Genomic DNA, 13,207 nt, shown 5'->3' with positions numbered 1-13,207 from the left:
ACCCCACCCTGTGAGGAGGGGCAGTTCGTGGCTGGATTTGCCAAGTTGACTTCATGCCACTGCGTGATTTAATGTGATGATGCAGTTTAGTTGAAGGATGGTTTTTATCTAATGCCTAATGCTTAAAAGGTCATTGCCAGCAGTTTCAATACAATACTGCTAGTTGAGAATCAGCGGAGAGTGAAGATCGGAGTTCAGGAGTTAAAGATCAAGAAGAATCGATTTTCGACGGTGAAACAGGTTCGACCTTGTTTAATCCTTATTCGGAAGGAATTCGTTGACTGTTCTCATGTTAATCTCTGCTGGGTAGCAGAAAAGATTTGAGGATAGTGATAAAGGAAAGATCAGTGCCTTTAAACCGTTACGTTTCGTAAATTCTTCGTGGGAAAAAGTTCGACTTCAGGGACTGGAGCAAAACGACGTGAAAGAGGATTTAAATCATCTTAAAAAGTCTCTCCCTTAAATGGACTGAGCATTTCGAACTTTTGGCAATACGACTTCAAAGAACTGTTTTTGCAACATCGCTTTAAGAACTGTTTGAGCTGCATCGCTTTGGGAACTGTTTAAGCTGCCGCACAGCAGCTGATTTCTGGTTACGTTGGTGTTTGTTTACTTTTGGGGAGTTTGTTTTCAGTGTTTAATAAACGTGTTATTTGTTATGTAAACCCTTGCCTAACTCATATATTTATTGTTGCCTGGATACGTAACAGTATTCACTGTGAATGCCCACAAAAAAAGCATGTGATTACATATATATACTTTGATGATAAACTTACTTTGAATTTGAATGCTTTAAACTTAAAATAAAACGTTAACAGTTTTCATTTTTCCTGGCAGAGCATTAATCAACAGACAGGATACATGGTCGGGAATCAGCTTACCCTTGCTGATCTGCAAATTCTGGAGGTTATCCTGATGCTGGAGGAGAAATTCCCACTCATTCTGACTGATTTCCCACAGCTGAAGGTAGGGTCCACAGTCTGAGTCTGAAAGGCTGAGCACAAGGGGATATGGGAGCCGAAACAACAGATGGGACATGTTGGTTCAAAACGATTCGAGTCATAGAGTTATAGAACATTACAGCATATGAACAGTTCATCTGGACCATGCCAAATTGTTAATCTGTCTAGTTGCATCTGTTTGCACCTGAACCATAGCTCTCCATACTCCTCTCATCCATGTTTCTGTCCAAATTTCTCTTAAATCAAACCCACATCTACTGGCAGCTCAATTCACATTCTTACCACACTCAGTGAAAATGTTCCTCCTCAGGTTTCCTTTAAATGTTTCATCCCTCGTTCTTAACCCATGACCTTTAGTTAAAATCTCACTCAACTTCAGTGGAAAAAGCCTGCTTCCATTTACCCTATCTATACCACTAATAATTTTGTATACATTTAGAATATGTTGATAACCAGGAAACTGTTCCTGAAGAAATGAAAAATGTGAAAAAAAGGTGATTATGGGAAAGTATAGGGGAGTTGTCAGAGCTAGTTTTTTAATGTAGTAAGTGGCAGGCACATGGAATGGATGACTAGGGTGATGCAGAGGCAAATGCATTAGAGTCCTTTAAGAAACACTTAGATAGATACATGGAAAATAGAAAAATAGAAGGCTTTGTGGGAGGGAAGGGTTAAATTGACCTTGAGGTAGATTCAAAGGTCGGCACAACATCATGGGACACAGGGCCTGTGCTGTGCTGTGCAGTTCTATGTTCTATATTCACCTGCTGTAAAGTTTATGCTTAGTGTCTCCATTTAGACTATAAGTCATAGGATCAGAATTAGGACATTCAGCCCATTGAGTCTGTTCCACCATTCCATCTTGGCTGATTTATTACCTCGCTCACCTGCATTCTCTCAGTAACCTTTGATGCCCAGTTCATCGTGTTGGCTTTCATGTCGTGTGGGCAGAAATCCCAAAATTACATCTTCATGAAGTGACTGAGTGAGGTCTAGTTTACTATCATGTGCTCAGTTACGTAGCGGTACGGGTACAATTCAGCAGCATCACAATCACAATGGTACAATCAGCACAGAGAACGTAAATTATGTATACAAGACTGTTATAAAAAGTCTGCAAAACCAGATATTAGCACAAAAAACACAGGACAAATCTTTGGTAGTTCAAGAGGTGGTCTGTAGTGTTCCATGGCTGAGGTAGGGTTATGGTTTGGTGAAGAACTGGATACTTTCAGGGAAGTAGCTGTTCCTGAAGAACATAAGACCAGAAGTCATAGGAGCAGCATTAGGCCATTCAGCCCACTGGGTCTGCTCTGCCTTGGCATGGAACTTCAGGCTGATGTCAGGGTGAAGCCTGTCAGCAGCCACACTCCACAGATGGGGGGTGTTGATCTCTTTCATCCCTTCTGGAGCACTGCTGAGTAAAATCTGTCCTCTCATAGGCTGAGACTTTGGAATCAATGAGTTCACCCGGAGAAACAAGGCATCTGACATGGCCACCTGAAACTCTTGGTTTAATTTCTCTCCCCATTCCTGCTCTGACCTGGCTGTCCTTGGCCTCCTCCACTATTAGGGTGAAGCCAAATATAGACCAGAGGACCAGCACCTCATATTTCTCCAGGGTAGCCTACAACCCAATGGTATGAGCACTGAATTCTCCAGCTTCCAGTAACTGCTCCCCCTCTGACCCTTCTCTCTCCACCTGATCCACCCAGTTCCTCCTACACACACCCCAGCCTCCTTTTCCCCCCTCCCCACCCCACACTCTTCCCACTGGGTCCTCTCCCCAGATCTTTTATCTGGTTCCAGGTTTCGTCTAGCTCCCCTATCAGATCCCACCATCTTCAGCACTTTCATGTCCACCTATAACCTGCCAGCTTCTGTCAATATTTCCACCCTCCTCTCCTCCATCACCTTCCAGCCTCTGTCACTATTCCCACTCTTCACTCCTCCATCTGCTAATTACTCCCCTAACCTGGATTCACATATCACCTTCCCCTTCAAGATGGTGGCACGACACAGTTTGCAACAGCCTCTCCAGAGTTGATACCTGTTACTTGTCAAGCGGGGTGCCGTGCACAACCCTAATCTGATGAGAAACAGATGTGTGAGCACGGAGGAACATTGGGAAATCTCCAGGAAGGCCTTCTTCGTTGCTGCTGCTGCTGTGAGGTCCGGGTTTCTGCTGAGAAGAACAAGCCCCCAGTCCTCGGGGTTGCATTGCCAGTGGCCGGTGGCAGGGGTGTTGTGCGCTCGGCAGAGGATGGTGCTCAGAGAGGCTGTGCCGGAGGGGATGGTCAGAGGCTCGGAGGTTCGGCAGACTCGGAGTTCACTGCAGTTGGGGTGCTTTCACTGTGTGCTGCGTCGGCGAGGCTGGGTCCGATGGAGCTTTCACTGTGTGCTGCGTCTGTGAGGCTGAGTCCGGCGGTGCCGTGGAAGTCCATAGCGGGGATATTCCCTTCTGCCGCCTGTGTGGGTTGACGAGTCTATCGGGACCCTGAGGACTTGTGGAAACTGTGTGGTGGTTTCTTTTGAACTTATAGTCTTTTTGTTTTTTTTTAATCAATTATGCTATTGTTTGCACTGTTGTAACTATGTGGTTTTGTGTAGGTCTTGTAGCTTTAGTTTTTGGTTTGTTGGGTGGTAGAGTTGGTCTCTTGACTTGGTGTGTCTGGGTAGTCTTGTTTTGTCTGGTGGGTTTGAAGCTCCTTTCTGGGGAACGCGCTAAGATGGTAGCGTGATATTAATACGCAGCAGCCTCTCCGGACTCTGGATTTGGGGATTGCCAAACGTTATGTGGATTTTCTGGTGTAGTCTGTTTTGTCGTGTGCTTTTGTGATATCATTCTGGAGGAACGTTGTCTCATTTTTCAACCGCATTGCAGTTGTAGTTTCTAAATGACAATAAAACTGAAATTCAATTCAATTCAATTCAAACCTCCCAATCTCTATCACTATTCCCACCCTCCCCTCCTCAATCTGCCTGTCACTCCCCTAACCTGGATCCACCTATCACCTCCCAGCTTCTGTCACTATTCCCCCTCTCCTCTTCTCCATCTGCTAATTACTACCCTAACACACCACCACCCTTCACCTCTCAGTCTCTGTCACTATTCCCACCCTCCCCTCCTCCAACTGCCTATCACCCCTTCTTACCTGGATACACCTGCCAGTTCTTGCCATACCCCTCACCCTCATCTCTTTATAATAACCCTCATCTCATTATAATGACTTTCCCAATCTTTCCCAATCATCAATTGTCCATTTCCCTCCACAGATGTTGCCTGAGCTGCTGAGTTCCACCAGCAGTTTGTGCGTTGCTCCAGATCCCAGCATCTGCAGCCTGTCGTGCCCCTTAAATCAACAGGCCTTAGGCAGCTCAGTAATGTGACGGTGTCACTCAGGCAACTTCCCCACACAGAAGGATAGCAAAATGAAATCTGTACCTGATATGTTCCAGCAATATGTTGCGATGATTCCAGTAATACATCACATTGTTTCTCCAGGTAGGTTGGCAAGTCGTTTGAGGTGACTAATGTATGTGTTCCAATAATTCCAGAAATTCAAGGAGAAGATCAGCAAGTTGCCGAGAATTCAGAAGTTCTTGCAGCCAGGAAGTCCCAGGAAGCCGCCACCAGATGATCATTACGTTAAAATTGTAAAAGAAATTCTCCAATTCTGAAAAGCAAAGTTGTAGAAGTTCAAAGTAAATTGATTATCAGAGTACATAAATGCATACATTTTATACATTTTCTTCCAGGCATTCACAATGCATGCAAAGAAACACAATAAAATCACTGAAAATACACATAACTAATACGGACAAACAGGTAGTGTTCAAAAAACAACGAACTGTGGAAATAAGAAAAAGAAAGTAAGCAATAAATATTAAGAAAAGTTGACAGATATTGTGCAGTTTCAACTCCTGTGAGATCATTGAAAATATATCAAATGTGATTCATAATAATCTATGTGAAACCCAGGTGAAATCACTATAAACTCATCCATTTGAAATCTAATAAGCACTTTCACTCATCTGAACATTAGTTAATATCTGATGAAAGTATAATAATAATACAGAAAAAGTTTGATTGTCATTCTCTTGTTTGGCATCATTTTGTGACATCAGAACAAGTTATCCTGGTCTTGAATACCGTGCACCTCCTCTACCTCCCAACTTCCCCTGAAAAATACGCTGTGGTTTGAACTGCTTAATGATTTGATCTGTACGAACAATATGCATGGCAGCTGATGGCATTGGTTAGAAAGTGTATGGTACGATGGCCTTCATTAGTTGGTGGATAGAGTTTGAGCCACAAGGTAATGTCGCAACTTGATAAAACCCTGGTTAGACCACATTTAGAACATTATAGAAAGGATGTTAAGACTTAGGGTGTGGCATTATGGGCAAAACTATTACTTAAAGATAATAGTAAGACATCCTACTGGATTATGTGAGTCTGGTAGTCCAGAGACAGTTCAGCATGTTTTACTGAATTGTAATCGATATAAAATTGAGGGAAGCATATTGTTCAAAAGGCTGTCTGACTTAAATGTATTTTGTTTTTTTCTGTTAAATCTGAGAACCACCATCTGATTGAAAAGTTTATTATTCTGATTCTACCTGCGACTAGTGAAACTCCTGCGGAGGAGTAATACACCTAGATGCGTCTAAACTGCCAGAAATGGAAGAAGAAGAAGGATGTGAAGCTTTGGAGAGGAGGCAGAAGAGATTACCAGGATGCTGCCTGGATTAGAGACCAGGTCATATGAGGAAAGGTCAAGCAAACTAGGGCTTTTCTTGAAGGATGATGAGAGGCAACTAAATAGAGGTGTAAAAGATGATAAGAGGCATATATAGAATGGATAGCCAGAGACTTTTCCCTGTGGCTGAAATGGCGAATCAAGTTCAAGTTTATTGTCATTCAACTGTGTACATGTATATCGCCAAATGAACCAGCATTCATCTGGACCAAGCTGCACAACACAGTACATACAACTCACACAACAGAAAGTAATATTACCATAAATAATAAGGTGCATTTACGACATAAGTTAAAAAGTAAACAGTACAATGCCATGGGCACTTCTTATGTGATGAGACAGGAGCTCTGTAGTCTTATCGCCCGGGGAAAGAACCTGTTTACCATTCTCTCAGTGCTTGTCCTAAAGCTCCTTCCTAATGGTAGGGAGTCAGCGAGATTGTTAAACAGATGAGCGAGACCATTGACAATGATGAGAACGATAAGAGGGGAGATGTCTGAGGTAGGTCTTTTACCCAGAAAGTGGTCGGTGCATGGATCACACTGCTAGGGTTGGTGATACAGGCAAATAGATTAGGGGCATTTGAGAAACTCTAATGGGGCAACAGGAACAGTTCTCCCCATGATCACCTGGGTTCCTTCTAGGCCCTCCAGTTTCTTGTCACATTACAAAGATGTATCCTTTAGGATTAGTAAGTTGTGGTCCTGCTACGTTGGTGCTGGGAACATGACGACACTTAACAGGCTGTCCCCAACACAACCTCAGATTGTGTTGGACATTAACACGAACAACACATCTCACTCTACAATCAGTGGCCACTTTATTCAGTATATCTGCTCATCGCTTAATCACCTGCTTGTAAATTATGCCTCACGCCCAGCAAGTCTTTTTGGGAGTGAGTCATAATTTGAAGTCAGCGTTCAAGGGCAGGAGCCAGTTGAAAAGAACAGGTTTCGTCAGGAATGAGTTTTATTTGAGCCAAAAAGGACTGGGGGTGTCAGTGGAACAGCCATTGATGGAGTGGGCTAGTGTAAGAGTGGGTTCAACAGGCTTTGGCAAGAACAGGCAGAGGTTCTAAATAAGTTTCTAGTAAGATTTTTTCTCTTTCTTTGTCTATTAGCACATCACTAGTGCACTAAAAATGGGTCCAGAGTAAGAAGTAGGTTCTTTGTATGAGATGTGGGAACTCTGGGAGACCTCCAGTCTCCCTGATAACTACATCTGCACAAGGTGCCTTAAGCTGCAGCATCTTACAGACCATGTTAAGGAACTGGAGCTGCAGTTCTTTGACCTTTGGCTCATATGGGAGAATGAGGAGGTGATAGATAGGAGCTACAGGAAGGCGTGCGGCCTAGTGGATAAGGCATCGGTCACTAGGTCAAGCCTCAACTGAGGCAGTGCGTTGTGTCCTTGAGCAAGGCACTTAACAACACATTGCAACGACACTGGTGCCAAGTATGGGTACTAGTGCCCTTCCCTTGGACAACATCGGTGGCATGGAGAGGGGAAACTTGCAGCATGGGCAACTGCCGGTCTCCCATACAACCCCGCCCAGGCCTGCACCCTGGAAACCTTCCAAGGTGCAAATCCATGGTCTCACGGGACTAACGGAAGCTTATTATTACAGGAAGGAAGTTGCAGGAGGCAGGTGCCCATGTGACTGTCAGGAGAGGAAAAGGAAACTGCCAGCAAGTGCAGAGTACCCATGGGCCATCCCACTCAATAACAAGTTACCCGCTTTGAATACTGTTGGGGTTGGGGAACTGGAGATACTCTTGGGGAAAGCCACAGCGACGGAGCCTCTGACACTGATTCTGGCTCTGTGACTCAGAAAGGAAGAGGATTCTATAGAAAAGCAGACAAGATTCTATGGACATGAAAAAGACACCCAGGTGCTCCCTGCCATTCAGGTGCCAGAGATAGCTCAGATCAGGTCCGCAACGTCCTAAAGAGGGAAGGTGATCAGCCAGAAGTCCAGGTACATATTGGCATAAATGACATAGGTAGAAGATGGAAGGAGGTCCTGAAGAGAGATTATAGAGAGCTAGGTAGAATGCTGAAAAGCAGGGCCTCCAGAGTAGTGATCTCTGGATTGTTGTCTGTGCCATGTGCCAGTGAGGTTAAGAATATGGTGATTCAGTAGATGAATGCATGGCTGAGAATTCAGTGCTAGGGGCAGGGTTTCAGATTTCGGCATCATTGGGATCTCTTCTGGAGAAGATACAGCCTGTACAAAAAGGACAGGTTATACTTGAACATGAGGGAAATCAATATGCTCCTCGGCAGGTTTGCCAGAGCTGCTGGAGAGGGTTTAAACTAATCTGGCAGGTGAATGGGAACTGGACTGATAGGAGTGAGGATGAGGCAGTTAGTATTCAAGTAGATATAATGTGTCGGGACTCTTTAAGGAAGGACAGACAGATGACAGGGCAAAATTACAATCAGATAGGTTTGGTTGAAGTGTAATATTGTGGCAAAATTGAAAAGGGTGATGAATACAGGACTGAAGGCATTATATTGGAATGCACACAATATACAGAATAAGGCAGATAATCTAGCACAGTGAAAGCAAGGCAGGTACGACGTTATGGGCATCACTGAGACATAGCTGAAAAAGATCATAGTTGGGAGTTTAACATCCAAGGATGTACATTGTATTGAAAAGACAGGCTGATATGGAGAAGTGATGGTGTGGCTCTGGTGAAAATAAAATAAAATCCTTTGAAAGAGGTGACATAGGATGGGAAGATGTAGAATCCTTGTGGGTAGAGTTAAGAAACTGCAAAAGTAAAAAGACCCTGATAGGAGTTATTTACAGGCCTCCAAACAGTAGCCCAGATGAGGGATAGAAATTACAATGGGAGATTGTCAAGGCATGTTAAAAAGGCAATGTGATAGTCATGGGAGGATTTCCATATGCAGGTAGATTGGGAAAATCAGGTTGGTGCTGGAACCAAAGAGACAGAATTTGTGGAATGCCTACAGGATGATATTCTAGAGCAACTTACAGTCGAGCCCAGGAGAAGAAGTGCAATTCTGAATTGGGTGTGGTGTAATGAACCAGATTTGATGAGGGAGCCTAATGAAGCAGTGATCCTATGTTAGGCTTTCCCTTGAAGTTTCAGAGGGAGAAGATAATTACAGAGCCATGAGGGAAGAGTTGACCAAAGTTGATTGGAAGAAGACACCAGCAGGGAATAAGGCAGAACAGCAATGGCTGGCATTTCTGGGGACAACTTGATACATACATCCCAAAGATGAAGAAATACTCTAAAGTGGGTATCTCGCAACAGTGGCTGATAAAGGAAGTCAAATACAGCATAAATGGAAAAAAGATGTCATATAACATAGCAAAAATTAGTGGGAAGCTAGAGGACTGAGAAGATTTTTAAAACAACAGAAGGCATCTAAAAACCATAAGAAGAGAAAAGATGAAATATGAAGGAAAGCTGTCTATTAAAATAAAAAATGACACCAGATATGTATTTAAAGAATGAAGGAGAGCTGGGAGTGGTCACTGGACCACTGGAAAATGTTGCTGCAGAAGTAAAAATGGGGGACAAAGAAATGGTGGATGAACTTAAGTATTTTGCGTCAGACTTCATTGTATATCAAAAATTCAAGAGTGTCAGGAGGCAGAAGTGAGAGTAGTTGCAATTATTAAGGAGAAGGTGCTTGGGAAGCTGAAAGGTCTGGAAATAGACTTCACCTGGACCAAATGGACTACACCCCAGGGTTCTGAAAGAGGTAGATAAAAAGATTGTAGATGTATCAGATACTTTTCAAGAATCACTTGGTTCTGGGATTGTTCCAGAGGAATGGAAAATTGTAAATATCGCTCCAGTCTTTAAGAAGGGAGAGAAGCAAAAGAATGGAAATTATAGCCCACTTAATTTAACTTCAGTGGTTGGTAAGATGTTGGAGTCCATTATTAAGGATGAAATTTCTGGCTACTTGGAGGCACATGATAAGTTAAGCCAAATTGGCAATTTCCTTAAGTGCCAAATTTGTTGAAATTCTTTGAGGAAGTGACAAGTTGCATAGACAATGGAGAGTCAGTGGATGTTGTTAACTTGGATTTGCAGAAGGCCTCTGACAAGGTGCTGCAAATGAGGCCACTAAACAAGATAACAGCCTAGCACAGGGGTTGGCAACCTTTACCACTGAAAGAGCCAATATGGACCCATTTCCCACAGAAAAGAAAACACTGGGAGCCACAAAACCCGTTTGACATTTAAAATGAAATAACACTGCATACAACGTTTTTTTTGCCTTTATGCTATGTATAAACAAACTATAATGTGTTGCATTTATGAAATTGATGAACTCCTGCAGAGAAAACGAAATTACATTTCTGCATGCAACAAAAACATATTAAACTCCGAAAAAAAGACGATGGGTTGAAGGTTACTCCATAGTTAGCCTACCTTGGATCGAAGAATTAAAAGAAAGTGCACATTGGCGTGTGTCAGGCATTGGCAGTGGTGAGGTATATTAATAGCGATAAAAAGCACGTTGTGGCGGTGTGCTACACGCAGTGCTAAAATAAAGACACTGCAGTCAAAGGTAACTTTATTCGAACTAAACAGCCTTGATTTAAAGCCTCCCTCAACCCGTCCCCGTGGGCGCGGATGCTCCAAAGGACACGTACTCACAAACCCCCGTAGGCTATCTCCCTTAGCCGGAACGGTGGCTAATTGTGAGCCGGTTCGGATGTGCCAGGAAATGCGTTCTCCACAACGTTTTCAGATTGTACAAGATCACCATAACCTGCAAATTTCGAATTACATTTCAAAAACTAACAAACTACGAAGAGCCGCAGCACAGAGATCAAAGAGCCGCATGCGGCTCCGGAGCCGCGGGTTGCCGACCCTTGGCCTAGCATATTACCAAAAAGATACATGAATAGAACCGACTGGCAGGAGCAAAGACTGGGAATAAAGGAGGCCTTTTCTGGTTGGCTGCCGATGATTAGAGGTGTAGAGCAGGCATCAGTATTAAGAGTACATCTTTTCATGTTATATGTCAATGATTTGGATGACAGAATTGATGGCTTTATGGACAGTTTTAGGACAATACAAAGTTAGGTGGGCAGGCAGGTAATGTTGAGGAACCAGGAAAGCTGCAGAAGGACTTAGACAGGTTGGGAGAATGTAGTATAATGTTCTGAAGTGTATAGTTGTGCACTTTGGTAGCAGGAATAAAGGATAGTCCATTTTCTTATTGGGATAAAATTCAAAACTCAGAGGTGGAAAAGGATTTGTGTGTCCTTGTGCAGGATTTCCCAAAAGTTAACTTACAGGTTGAGTTGGTAGTAAGGAAGGCAAATACAATGGTATCATTCATTTCATAAGGACTAGAATATAAGACCAAGGATATCATGCTGAGGCTTTATAAGGCTTTAGTCAGAATATTCTTGGAGTATTTTGCACAGGTTTTGTCACCTTATCTAAGAAAATATGTGCTCGCATTGGAGAGAGTCCAGAGAAAGTTCATGAGAATGATTCTGAGAATAAAAATGTTGATGTATTTGGATTGTTTGATTACTCTGGGTCTGTACTCACTGGAGCTTAGAAGAATGAGGGGGATCTCATTGAAACCTACCAAATATTGAAAGCCCTAGATAAAGTGGATGTGGACAAAACGTTTCCTATCGTGGGTGAGTCTAGGTCCAGAGGACACAACACCAGAGGGATGTCCATTTTGAACAGAGATGAGTAGGAATTTGTTTCGCCAAAGGGTGGTGAATCTGTGTAATTCATTGCCACAGATGGCTGTGGAGGCCAGGTTTGATAGGCTCCTGATTAGTCAGAGTGTTAAAGTTTACAGGGAGAAGGCAGGAGAATGGAGTTGAGAGGGATAATAAATCAGCCATGAAGGAATAACAGCAGTGTGATGGGCTAAATGGCCTAATTTGCTCTTATGTTTTATGGTCTTAATGTCAATATCTAATCAGCCAATCATGTAGCAGCAACTTAATGTATAAAAGCATGCAGACATGGTCAAGAGGTATAGTTGTTCAGACCAAACATCAGAATAGGGAAGAGTTATGATCTAAGTGACTTTGATGGTGGAATGATTGTTGGTACCTGATGGGGTGGTTTCAGTATCTCACAAACTGCTGATTTTCTGGGATCTTCATGCACACCACAGAAAAACACGGGGAAAAAGATACATCCAGTGAGCAGCAGTTCTGAGGGCAAAAATGCCTTGTTAATGAAAGAGGACAGAGGAAAATGGCCAAACTAGTTCAAGCTGACAGGAAGGCAGTGATAACTCAAACAAGCATGCATCACAACACTGGAGTGCAGAAGGACATCTCTGAACTCACCATCTTGAACCTTGAAACAAATAGGCTACAGCAGCAGGAGACCTTACATACACTCAATGGCCATGCCATTAGGTAAGGATATGGCCATTGAGCATATGTTTTGATGTACACTTGATAAACAAAGCTAACCTTTTTCTTTAAAATCTTAATCTTTATCATTGTCCTTTACATCTACTCTCATTTACAATTATCAACAAACATTACAACTGGTTTAAAAGGAAGCAAAAAAGGTACCAGAGCCCTGTAATTTTTGGTTAGAGTTGTAGCTATAAAATTTGGGTTATGTACAGCTCAAGCTCAAGTTCAACAGAATCGGAATCAAGTTTAATATCACTGACATGTGTGCCATGAAATTTGTTATTCCTTGGCAGCAGTACATTGCAATACATAATAATAATTTTAAAAACTATGTATTACCATAAGAAATGAATATATATTTCTATTTTTATATAAATTAAATTGAATAAGTAGTGCAAAAAGAGAGGGAAAAGTAATGAGCTCGTGTTCATTGTCCTTTCAGAAATCTGATGGTGGAGGGAAAGAAGCTGTTCCAAAAATGCCAAATGTGTGTCTTCAGGCTTCTGTACCTCCTAGCAAAAAGAAGAGGGCATGTCCTGGTTGATGGATCCTGAATGGTCCTTCATGATGCCTCCTTTTGGAGGCATCACCTCAAAGGAGAGGAGGCTTGTGGCCATCACTGAGCTCAAAGTTCGAAGTAAAATTTATTACCAGAGCACATACATACAGAGCACATACATTCAACCCTGAGATCCTTTTTCTTCTGGCATTCTTAGCAATTCTATAGAACTGTAACTATAAACATCAGGTACTGTTACCGTAAACAGACTGTGCAAATGCAGATATAAATAAATAGCAATAAGTAATGAGTTTTAAGTAACAATATTACAGAGCTGGCTAAGTCTGCAGCTTTTTCCAATCATGTTCCTCGGCTCTTCTATACCAGACTGTAATGCAACCAGTTAAAATGTTCTCCACAGAAATTTGCCGGAATCTTTGGATGATCTGTTCCAATATTTTTTACGTCTAATCACAAAATAATAAAAAGAATCATTGTTGGAATATGAAAAGCTGCAACTTTGTTTCTGAATTTTCTTTTTATCCTATTGCATTTGTGCATTCAATAGTGTGAA

At 42.4% G+C, this 13,207-nt stretch overlaps 1 protein-coding gene across 1 annotated transcript in view; it reads left to right on the top strand.

Moving 5' to 3' along the window:
• LOC132400735 (glutathione S-transferase A4-like) overlaps positions 1-5,058 on the top strand; it is a 35,276-nt gene extending 30,218 nt beyond the window's left edge. Inside the window, exons 6-7 of the mRNA XM_059982035.1 lie at positions 838-966; positions 4,521-5,058. Coding sequence (XP_059838018.1) covers positions 838-966; positions 4,521-4,643 — 252 coding nt within the window. The 3' untranslated portion in view covers positions 4,644-5,058. The remainder of the gene's footprint in view (positions 1-837; positions 967-4,520) is intronic.
• Positions 5,059-13,207: the final 8,149 nt, after the last annotated feature.

This window comes from Hypanus sabinus, chromosome 10 (assembly GCF_030144855.1).
Source record: "Hypanus sabinus isolate sHypSab1 chromosome 10, sHypSab1.hap1, whole genome shotgun sequence".
NCBI lineage: Eukaryota > Metazoa > Chordata > Chondrichthyes > Myliobatiformes > Dasyatidae > Hypanus > Hypanus sabinus.
Note: the sequence above shows the minus strand (reverse complement) of the source record. Positions and strands in the feature narration are given on the sequence as shown.